This window comes from Nerophis lumbriciformis, linkage group LG01, assembly GCF_033978685.3.
Source record: "Nerophis lumbriciformis linkage group LG01, RoL_Nlum_v2.1, whole genome shotgun sequence".
In the NCBI taxonomy this organism is placed as follows: Eukaryota; Metazoa; Chordata; class Actinopteri; order Syngnathiformes; family Syngnathidae; genus Nerophis; species Nerophis lumbriciformis.
Window position 1 is genome coordinate 5,267,501 of NC_084548.2, and position 12,500 is coordinate 5,280,000.

The 12,500-nt window shown below is 32.0% G+C and overlaps 1 protein-coding gene across 1 annotated transcript in view; it reads left to right on the forward strand.

Annotated features, from left to right (window-relative positions):
* Positions 1–12,500, forward strand: part of LOC133612707 (mitogen-activated protein kinase 12) — a 38,818-nt gene that overhangs the window by 25,007 nt on the left and 1,311 nt on the right. The window contains exon 11 of the mRNA XM_061970356.1: positions 3,534–3,707. Coding sequence (XP_061826340.1) covers positions 3,534–3,707 — 174 coding nt within the window. The remainder of the gene's footprint in view (positions 1–3,533; positions 3,708–12,500) is intronic.

Genomic DNA, 12,500 nt, shown 5'->3' on the forward strand with positions numbered 1-12,500 from the left:
AAATAAAGAACACACATTAAATGAGAAGGTGTGTCCAAATTTTTTTTTTATAACGTCCAAGAACATTGTTATAATTTCAATGTCTTCTTTTCCATTGTTTTGTGCTGCTCTTCTTAGAGAATGCTTCTAATTAACTGAAAAGAAGCCTGCAATTGTGTTTTAAGTGGAACAATATTAATTTTCTCTACTTAGTACTAAAATAGTCATAAACAAAACACTGCTGCAACACTACGGTCTACAGTCGTGATGTCGAATGTGTGGTCTGCAAAAGCAAATAAATTCAGAGGTCAAATAACATTGGTATGAGCAACTGTGGCTGTAGGAAACCTCTTAATGTCAGTTTTTGATCATCTCAAGTAAATGGAGTAGCTGCATTTGAAGTATTATGAGTATTCAGCATCCAGCAGCTTTATCTACCTCTGTATGCGCTGTAAAATGTTGCTACTCATCTCATATGTTTTATACTTGCAGTTTGGGTTGTACGGTATACCGCTATTAGTATAGTACCGTGATACTAATGAATAATATTCGGTACTATACCACCTCTAAAAAAGTACCGGTCCCCCCCACCCGCCGTCACAATGTAAACAAGCGCCATTGGTGGATCTACGCCTGACATCCACTGTAATGATACCAAGTACAGGAGTGTATCTAGTTGACACTACTATGATTACATCAACATTTTTTTTGGCATCACAGCATCTTTCGTTTAAAAAAAAATAATATTTTGTTTATAAACTCAGGAAATATGTCCCTGGACACATGAAGACTTTGATTATGACCAATGTATAATCTACTTGGTATCGAATTGATACCCAATTTTGTGGTGTCATCCAAAACTAATGTAAAGTATCCAGAGAAGAGAAGAATAAGTGATTATTACATTTTAACAGAAGTGTAGATAGAACATGTTAAAAGAGAAAGTGTCAGAAAAATTGTATTTAAATTGTCAAAAAACTTTCCTTTCTGAGTTCCCAATGAACAGACAAGAGGCTGTCTTTGTTGCACCAAGCAAAGGCTTGGAAAATTCCATTGTGTACGATGGCATGAGACGGGAGGGGGGTTTATCTATTGTCATCGAAGACCTCCCCAAGCTGAATCCAGGACTAACCCAAGCCCGAGGCTTGGGTTCTTCTTTTGTTTTCAATGTGACCAAAAACAAGAGCTGTTTACATACCCCCCCCCCCCCCCCCCCCATTCCTTTGGAAGCAGATGTTGTGTAAACAGGGAGTGTCCAAATAAAAGAGGAGACGTAAACCTAAAAAATCTATAACATCAATAACATATACGGCTTTTAGAGAGTGCAGTGCACAACTGCGCACGCAACAAGGAGACAAAGCAGAAGAACGAGGAAGATACAGCCATGGCGACGAATAAGATGAAGAAATACGCTTTGTTGCACCTTTCCTGCCTGAGTCCGGCGATTAGTTGCAAATCTTGCTTTATTGATTGCTTGCACACAGCCAATCCAACACAAAACAAACTAGTCCCCGCCCGCACTCACGCTACCGCTCCCTCTCTTCTCTCGCCCACACACTCACTGACGTCACTCACCTCACATGCTCACCTATTAAAGGGCCACACACACACACATACGCTACTCTCATAACAGCTTGTAAGTTCCAAGCCGCAGCTGCGATTGGACCTGGATAGCCTCCGGGAAGAAGTAGTGGACTACCGAGTGCTTGGCACTGAAGATCTTCCTCAGGAAGCAAAGATTGACCGGTTTTTGGGCCATGCTAGGGAGAGATGGAAGATTCCAGACTCTAATGCATTTGATGAAAGCACTTTTGTGCGTGCCACACAGCAATGCATCATCAGAGAGGGTGTTCAGCATGGTTCGGAAAATAGTGACAGAGAATAGAACAAGGATGGACAATTCAACCCTTAACTCTGTCAAGACTTGGTCCTGGGAGTTTGCTTTTCCAGGATGCAACGGAAAGTTGGCACGGGCGAGACGGGAATGAAGGTACATTTTTTTATTGAAACACTAGAACTACAAAAAAGGATCAAACCAAAAGCGCGCACAGTGGCGGAGAATAAACTATGAAAAACAAAAAGACTATAAACATGGAACCAAAACTTACTGTGACAAGGGACATGAAGCAGGATCATAGAGGAATGGACAGAGCATAAATGTGGTGCGAGGTCGTCAGGCCGAACAACAGAAAATGAATGAACTTAAATACTATGGACATGATTAGTGAAAGCAGGTGCGTGACTCAAAACGTGAAACAGGTGCGTGACGTGACAGGTGAAAACTAATGGTTGCTATGGTGACCAGACAAGGGAGTGAAAAGACAGAAACTAAACAAAACATGACTTAAAGCAAAACATGATAATACAGACATGACAAACTCAACAATGAGTAGATGAGTGTTATGTGTGTGTATATGTGTAAATAAATAAACACTGAAATTCAAGTATTTATTTTATTTATATATACATATATATAATATATATATATATATATATATATATATATATATATATATATATATATATATATATAGCTAGAATTCACTGAAAGTAAAGTATTTCTTAGATTTATAAATATATATATATATATATATATATATATATATATATATATATATATATATATATATATATATATATATATATATAGCTAGAACTCACTGAAAGTAAAGTATTTCTTAGATTTATATATATATATATATATATATATATATATATATATATATATATATATATATATATATATATATATATATATATATATATTAAATACTTGACTTGGTGAATTCTAGCTGTAAATATACTCCTCCCCTCTTAACCACGCCCCTGACCACGCCCCCGTCCCCAACCACGCCCCTAATTCTGTCTCTGTTTGATTCTTTGCTTCTTGTCTTGTTTAATAGATGTCATCAGTGTTTGAACCTGATAGAAAGTAAACAAATATTAACAGTAAATGAACAAGTAGATTAATAATCCAATTTCTACCACTTGTCCTTAATAATTTTTATGAAATAATACGTGTATAAATGACACAATATGTTACTGCATATGTCAGCGGACTAATTAGGAGCCTTTGTTTGTTTACTTACTACTAAAAGACAAGTTGTCTTGTACGTTCACTATTTTATTTAAGGACAAACTTGCAATAAGAAACATATGTTTCATGTACCCTAAGATTTATTTTGTTAAAATAAAGCCAATAATGCAAATTTTTGTGGTCCCCTTTTTTTCTTTAGAAAAGTATCGAAAAGTATCGAAATACATTTTGGTACCGGTACCAAAATATTGGGATCGGGACAACACTACTTGCTGTACTTTTGTTTACAATCAGCGCTTAATGCTGACTCAGCAGTTTGCTCCTTACCGCGATTACAACATTGGTTCTGTTGCTGCTGTGTTGTTGCAATATGCTTGTTCATGAACAACCACGTCGTCAAAGACCTTTAACACTTTCTCATGTACCCAAAATTATTATTAAATGCAGGAAAAGACATTCTGAAAGACAAAAATAGTCCATGATGTTTGATTGTTTTTGCATTTTTTTGTGTCGGCAGCTGTGTCGCTGTTGGAGGGCATGTTGCTGCTGGATCCAGAGACCAGGTTGACGGCCGAGCAGGGACTGTCGCACGCCTTCTTGGCTGAATACCACGATCCGGAGAGCGAGCCCGGCTCTGTGCTTTACGACGACTCCTTTGAGAGCATGGAGCTCACCATCGGGGAGTGGAAGAGTACGTTGGCGGTTAATTATAAGATGTCATGTGACTCAGTTATTACTTATGCAGTCGGTTTTTGTAAGCCTCAGTTTTTTTCGACATTCAGTTGTCTCGGAATATTTTTTCCCCAAAAAGATTTTCGCCCAAAATCTTTGCAAATGACGTCACCAAAAAAATTTCTAATTATTTTCCCCCAAAGATTTGCTCGAAAAATGTTCTCCGAAGATGTTAGCCAAGAATAAAAAAAAAAAAAAGTGTTTCTAAAATGTTCACCTAAGACAGGGGTGTCAAACTCAAATACAGAGTGGGCCAAAATGTAAAACCGAGGGCCAAGGTTGAACAAATGAACCTTTTAATAGGGACCCAAACAAGTTTTGCATTAAATATTGAACAAGCAAGGCTTATATAACTTTATAGTGACATGCAAAATCCAGTTTCAAATAATAATAATAATTAAAAAATATCAATGGCATGTCAAATAAAATTTAAATAAAAATGTAATGCCTCTTTTGCATTTGCAGCCTTCTGAGGTAAATATCAAAATAAACTTTTTCCACAGACTAATAATACATTTTAAAATAAAATAACAATAATGAATGAATCAAACATTCAAGCTTTGAAGTAGCAAGAGAAAATGCATGAATAAAACGTTAATTATTGCTCAATTTGCTACACTGATTTGCTCTAACACTGAATATGGAACAAGCAACGCTTATGTAACTTAATAGTGCAAAATCAACTTTCAAAAAACAAACGAAAAAACATAAATGGTATATTAAATAAAATTAAAAAAAATAATAATTAATGCCTCTTTTCTATTTGCAGCCTTCTGAGGTAAAAATCAACATTTGGTGGTAGGGGGGGGTGTATATTGTAGCGTACCGGAAGAGTTAGTGCTGCAAGGGATTCTGGGTATGTCTTCTGTTGTGTTTATGTTGTGTTACGGTGCGGATGTTCTCCCGAAATGTGTTTGTCATTCTTGTTTGGTGTGGGTTCACAGTGTGGCGTGTATTTGTAACAGTGTTAAAGTTGTTTATGCGGCCTGTATGGCTGTTGACCAAATGTGCCTTGCATTCACTTATGTGTGTGTAAAGGCCGCATATATCGTGTGACTGGGCCGGCACGCTGTTTGGAGGAAAAACGGACGTGACGACAGGTTGTAGAGGACGCTGAAGGTAGTGCCTTTAAGGCACGCCCCCAATATTGTTGTCCGGGTGGAAATCGGGAGAAATTCGGGAGAATAGATTTTCGGGAGGGGCACTGAAATTCGTGAGTCTGCCGGGAAAATCGGGAGGGTTGGCAAGTATGAGTATTAGCGGTGAATGCGGTATTACAGCGGCAGCACCGCTGTTTAATACCGGCGGGCCAGCTCTAATGTTTATTTGATATTGCCTCAAGGGCCAAATGAAATTTGGCCCGCGGGCCAGAGTTTGACACCCATGACCTAAGATATTCTTATAATTTAATAAAGATTTTTGACCAAAATAAAAGTAATTGTGAAAAATTTTACAACATTTTTGACAAAAAACCTTGCTAAAGTTTTTCTCTAAACGGGGCGTGGCCTGCAGGCCTGCGGAGAAGCGAGGCGTCAGGACCGGCTTCGAGATTAGCGGCAGGTGCGTAGATGACACAGCTGTGAGTGTTTGTCTGATCACCTGCCGCCCTGTTAAAGACAGCGGTCGGGAAGGAGAAAGGTTGTTGTTGGGGATGGCGGTTGGTGACACACAGCCATGAGTAAGAGCGAGAGCAAAAAGCAAGACAGACTACACTCTGGGGGAAACCATTCATGTGCTCGAGCGAGAAAGAGAAGACAGACACAACCCAATGGCTGAAAAGCAAGAAAAGGGACATTTATTGAAAAATAAATCCTCGTATCACACGTTGCTGTCATGTCGGTAACTGGTGATCCCAAGAACCCTGAAGCAAGAAGCTTCCACAACATGTTTCAAAGATTTTTGCCAAAGTTGTCTGTCTGGAAGGAAATAATTGGATTGACATTATTGAAAGGAAAAGATTTTCGCCAAAGGTTTTTACCAAACAATTTCACCAAAAATGTTGCCAAAGTTTTTGTGTCTGGAAAGACGTAATTGGATTTATATAATTTCTTAAGGTAAAAATATTTTCGTCATGAATTTTCTCTAAAAAAGTTTTTCAAAAATGGTCACCCCAACATTTTCATCACAAATCTTGCTAAAGGGTTTGGCCAAAAAATATTGCCAAAGAATTTCAACAAAAAAATTATGTCAAAAATGTTCTCAAAAAAAATCTTGCCCGAAGGTTTTTTACAAAAATATTTTCACAGTTTTTGTGTCTGGAATGAAGTTCGTAATTGGATTTACACGATTTATCAAGGGAAAATTATTTTTGTCAAAGGTTTGCCAAAAAAAAATCTTGCTGAAAATTTTCAACAAAAAGTTTCTCCAAATATTTTTTTAATACAAAACATGCAAAAATACTTTTACCAAACAATTTACCAAAAATGTTGCCAAAGTTTTTGTGTCTGGGAAGACGTAATTGGATTTATATAATTTCTTAAGGTAAAAATATTTTCGTCATGAATTTTCTCTAAAAAAGTTTTTCAAAAATGGTCACCCCAACATTTTCATCACAAATCTTGCTAAAGGGTTTGGACAAAAAATATTGCCAAAGAATTTCTACAAAAAAATAATGTCAAAAATGTTCTCAAAAAAAAATCTTGCCCGAAGGTTTTTTACAAAAATATTTTCACAGTTTTTGTGTCTGGAATGAAGTTCGTAATTGGATTTACACGATTTATTAAGGGAAAATTATTTTTGTCAAAGATTTGCCAAAAAAAAAAATCTTGCTGAAAATTTTCAACAAAAAGTTTCTCCAAATATTTTTTTAATACAAAACATGCAAAAATACTTTTACCAAACAATTTACCAAAAATGTTGCCAAAGTTTTTGTGTCTGGAAAGACGTAATTGGATTTACATAATTTCTTAAGGTAAAAATATTTTCACCGAAGAGTTTCAACAAAATTGTTACCTAAAAATTTTCACCAAAGATGTCACCCAAAAACATTTCTCAGAAAATATTTCCCCCAAAAATTTCCTCTCAAAATATTCTCCAAAGATTTTCACCAAGTATTTTGTCTAAAAATGTTTTCCAAAAATGTTCATCCAACATTTTCATTACAAATCTTGCTAAAGATTTTTGCTAAAGATTGTGGACAAAATATCTTGCCAAAGAATTTCAACCAAAAAATCACGTCAAAGATTTTCTCAAAAAATATATTTTCCAAAGTTTTTGTGTCTGGAATGAAGTTCGTAATTGGATTTATAAGATTTATTAAGGGAAAATTATTTTTGTCAAAGATTTCCCCCAAAAAATCTTGCTGAAAATTTTCAACAAAAAGTTTGTCCAAATATTTACACGCAAAAAGACTTTTTCCAAAACAAATTTACCAAAACGTGTTTTTTGTGTCTGGAAAGACGTAATTGGATTTACATAATTTCTTAAGGTAAAAATATTTTCGTCATGAATTTTCTCTAAAAAAGTTTTTCAAAAATGGTCACCCCAACATTTTCATCACAAATCTTGCTAAAGGGTTTGGACAAAAAATATTGCCAAAGAATTTCAACAAAAAAATAATGTCAAAAATGTTCTCAAAACAAATCTTGCCCGAAATTTTTTTACAAAAATATTTTCACAGTTTTTGTGTCTGGAATGAAGTTCGTAATTGGATTTACACGATTTATTAAGGGAAAATTATTTTTGTCAAAGGTTTGCCAAAAAAAAATCTTGCTGAAAATTTTCAACAAAAAGTTTCTCCAAATATTTTTTTAATACAAAACATGCAAAAATACTTTTACCAAACAATTTACCAAAAATGTTGCCAAAGTTTTTGTGTCTGGAAAGACGTAATTGGATTTATATAATTTCTTAAGGTAAAAATATTTTCGTCATGAATTTTCTCTAAAAAAGTTTTTCAAAAATGGTCACCCCAACATTTTCATCACAAATCTTGCTAAAGGGTTTGGACAAAAAAATATTGCCAAAGAATTTCTACAAAAAAATAATGTCAAAAATGTTCTCAAAAAAAAATCTTGCCCGAAATTTTTTTACAAAAATATTTTCACAGTTTTTGTGTCTGGAATGAAGTTCGTAATTGGATTTACACGATTTATTAAGGGAAAATTATTTTTGTCAAAGATTTGCCAAAAAAAAATCTTGCTGAAAATTTTCAACAAAAAGTTTCTCCAAATATTTTTTTAATACAAAACATGCAAAAATACTTTTACCAAACAATTTACCAAAAATGTTGCCAAAGTTTTTGTGTCTGGAAAGACGTAATTGGATTTATATAATTTCTTAAGGTAAAAATATTTTCGTCATGAATTTTCTCTAAAAAAGTTTTTCAAAAATGGTCACCCCAACATTTTCATCACAAATCTTGCTAAAGGGTTTGGACAAAAAATATTGCCAAAGAATTTCAACAAAAAAATTATGTCAAAAATGTTCTCAAAAAAAATCTTGCCCGAAATTTTTTTACAAAAATATTTTCACAGTTTTTGTGTCTGGAATGAAGTTCGTAATTGGATTTACACGATTTATTAAGGGAAAATTATTTTTGTCAAAGGTTTGCCAAAAAAAAATCTTGCTGAAAATTTTCAACAAAAAGTTTCTCCAAATATTTTTTTAATACAAAACATGCAAAAATACTTTTACCAAACAATTTACCAAAAATGTTGCCAAAGTTTTTGTGTCTGGGAAGACGTAATTGGATTTACATAATTTCTTAAGGTAAAAATATTTTCACCGAAGATTTTCAACAAAATTGTTACCTAAAAATTTTCACCAAAGATGTCACCCAAAAACATTTCTCAGAAAAAATTTCCCCCAAAAATTTCCTCTCAAAATATTCTCCAAAGATTTTCACCAAGAATTTTGTCTAAAAATGTTTTCCAAAAATGTTCATCCAACATTTTCATTACAAATCTTGCTAAAGATTTTTGCTAAAGATTGTGGACAAAATATCTTGCCAAAGAATTTCAACCAAAAAATCACGTCAAAGATTTTCTCAAAAAATATATTTTCCAAAGTTTTTGTGTCTGGAATGAAGTTCGTAATTGGATTTATAAGATTTATTAAGGGAAAATTATTTTTGTCAAAGATTTCCCCCAAAAAATCTTGCTGAAAATTTTCAACAAAAAGTTTGTCCAAATATTTACACGCAAAAAGACTTTTTCCAAAACAAATTTACCAAAACGTGTTTTTTGTGTCTGGAAAGACGTAATTGGATTTATATAATTTCTTAAGGTAAAAATATTTTCGTCATGAATTTTCTCTAAAAAAGTTTTTCAAAAATGGTCACCCCAACATTTTCATCACAAATCTTGCTAAAGGGTTTGGACAAAAAATATTGCCAAAGAATTTCTACAAAAAAATAATGTCAAAAATGTTCTCAAAAAAAATCTTGCCCGAAATTTTTTTACAAAAATATTTTCACAGTTTTTGTGTCTGGAATGAAGTTCGTAATTGGATTTACACGATTTATTAAGGGAAAATTATTTTTGTCAAAGATTTGCCCAAAAAAAATCTTGCTGAAAATTTTCAACAAAAAGTTTCTCCAAATATTTTTTTAATACAAAACATGCAAAAATACTTTTACCAAACAATTCACCAAAAATGTTGCCAAAGTTTTTGTGTCTGGGAAGACGTAATTGGATTTATATAATTTCTTAAGGTAAAAATATTTTCGTCATGAATTTTCTCTAAAAAAGTTTTTCAAAAATGGTCACCCCAACATTTTCATCACAAATCTTGCTAAAGGGTTTGGACAAAAAATATTGCCAAAGAATTTCTACAAAAAAATAATGTCAAAAATGTTCTCAAAAAAAAATCTTGCCCGAAATTTTTTTACAAAAATATTTTCACAGTTTTTGTGTCTGGAATGAAGTTCGTAATTGGATTTACACGATTTATTAAGGGAAAATTATTTTTGTCAAAGATTTGCCAAAAAAAAATCTTGCTGAAAATTTTCAACAAAAAGTTTCTCCAAATATTTTTTTAATACAAAACATGCAAAAATACTTTTACCAAACAATTTACCAAAAATGTTGCCAAAGTTTTTGTGTCTGGGAAGACGTAATTGGATTTATATAATTTCTTAAGGTAAAAATATTTTCGTCATGAATTTTCTCTAAAAAAGTTTTTCAAAAATGGTCACCCCAACATTTTCATCACAAATCTTGCTAAAGGGTTTGGACAAAAAATATTGCCAAAGAATTTCAACAAAAAAATAATGTCAAAAATGTTCTCAAAAAAAATCTTGCCCGAAATTTTTTTACAAAAATATTTTCACAGTTTTTGTGTCTGGAATGAAGTTCGTAATTGGATTTACACGATTTATTAAGGGAAAATTATTTTTGTCAAAGATTTGCCCAAAAAAAATCTTGCTGAAAATTTTCAACAAAAAGTTTCTCCAAATATTTTTTTAATACAAAACATGCAAAAATACTTTTACCAAACAATTTACCAAAAATGTTGCCAAAGTTTTTGTGTCTGGGAAGACGTAATTGGATTTATATAATTTCTTAAGGTAAAAATATTTTCGTCATGAATTTTCTCTAAAAAAGTTTTTCAAAAATGGTCACCCCAACATTTTCATCACAAATCTTGCTAAAGGGTTTGGACAAAAAATATTGCCAAAGAATTTCTACAAAAAAATAATGTCAAAAATGTTCTCAAAAAAAAATCTTGCCCGAAATTTTTTTACAAAAATATTTTCACAGTTTTTGTGTCTGGAATGAAGTTCGTAATTGGATTTACACGATTTATTAAGGGAAAATTATTTTTGTCAAAGATTTGCCCAAAAAAAATCTTGCTGAAAATTTTCAACAAAAAGTTTCTCCAAATATTTTTTTAATACAAAACATGCAAAAATACTTTTACCAAACAATTTACCAAAAATGTTGCCAAAGTTTTTGTGTCTGGGAAGACGTAATTGGATTTATATAATTTCTTAAGGTAAAAATATTTTCGTCATGAATTTTCTCTAAAAAAGTTTTTCAAAAATGGTCACCCCAACATTTTCATCACAAATCTTGCTAAAGGGTTTGGACAAAAAATATTGCCAAAGAATTTCAACAAAAAAATTATGTAAAAAATTTTCTCAAAAAAAATCTTGCCCGAAGGTTTTTTACAAAAATATTTTCACAGTTTTTGTGTCTGGGAAGACGTAATTGGATTTACATAATTTCTTAAGGTACAAATATTTTCACCAAAGATTTTCAACAAAATTGTTACCTAAAAATTTTCACCAAAGATGTCACCCAAAAACATTTCTCAGAAAAAATTTCCCCCAAAAATTTCCTCTCAAAATATTCTCCAAAGATTTTCACCAAGAATTTTGTCTAAAAATGTTTTCCAAAAATGTTCATCCAACATTTTCATTACAAATCTTGCTAAAGATTTTTGCTAAAGATTGTGGACAAAATATCTTGCCAAAGAATTTCAACCAAAAAATCATGTCAAAGATTTTCTCAAAAAATATATTTTCCAAAGTTTTTGTGTCTGGAATGAAGTTCGTAATTGGATTTATAAGATTTATTAAGGGAAAATTGTTTTTGTCAAAGATTTCCCCCAAAAAATCTTGCTGAAAATTTTCAACAAAAAGTTTGTCCAAATATTTACACGCAAAAAGACTTTTTCCAAAACAAATTTACCAAAACGTGTTTTTTGTGTCTGGAAAGACGTAATTGGATTTATATAATTTCTTAAGGTAAAAATATTTTCGTCATGAATTTTCTCTAAAAAAGTTTTTCAAAAATGGTCACCCCAACATTTTCATCACAAATCTTGCTAAAGGGTTTGGACAAAAAATATTGCCAAAGAATTTCAACAAAAAAATTATGTCAAAAATGTTCTCAAAAAAAAATCTTGCCCGAAATTTTTTTACAAAAATATTTTCACAGTTTTTGTGTCTGGAATGAAGTTCGTAATTGGATTTACACGAGTTATTAAGGGAAAATTATTTTTGTCAAAGATTTGCCAAAAAAAAATCTTGCTGAAAATTTTCAACAAAAAGTTTCTCCAAATATTTTTTTAATACAAAACATGCAAAAATACTTTTACCAAACAATTTACCAAAAATGTTGCCAAAGTTTTTGTGTCTGGGAAGACGTAATTGGATTTACATAATTTCTTAAGGTAAAAATATTTTCACCGAAGATTTTCAACAAAATTGTTACCTAAAAATTTTCACCAAAGATGTCACCCAAAAACATTTCTTAGAAAAAATTTCCCCCAAAAATTTCCTCTCAAAATATTCTCCAAAGATTTTCACCAAGTATTTTGTCTAAAAATGTTTTCCAAAAATGTTCATCCAACATTTTCATTACAAATCTTGCTAAAGATTTTTGCTAAAGATTGTGGACAAAATATCTTGCCAAAGAATTTCAACCAAAAAATCACGTCAAAGATTTTCTCAAAAAATATATTTTCCAAAGTTTTTGTGTCTGGAATGAAGTTCGTAATTGGATTTATAAGATTTATTAAGGGAAAATTATTTTTGTCAAAGATTTCCCCAAAAAAAATCTTGCTGAAAATTTTCAACAAAAAGTTTGTCCAAATATTTACACGCAAAAAGACTTTTTCCAAAACAAATTTACCAAAACGTGTTTTTTGTGTCTGGGAAGACGTAATTGGATTTACATGATGTCTCAAGGTAAAAAATATTTTCACTAAAGATTTTCGACAACATTTTTACTTTAAATTTTTCACCAAAGATGTCAACCAAAACATTTCTCAAATATGTTTCCCCCAAAGATTTCCTCTGAAAATG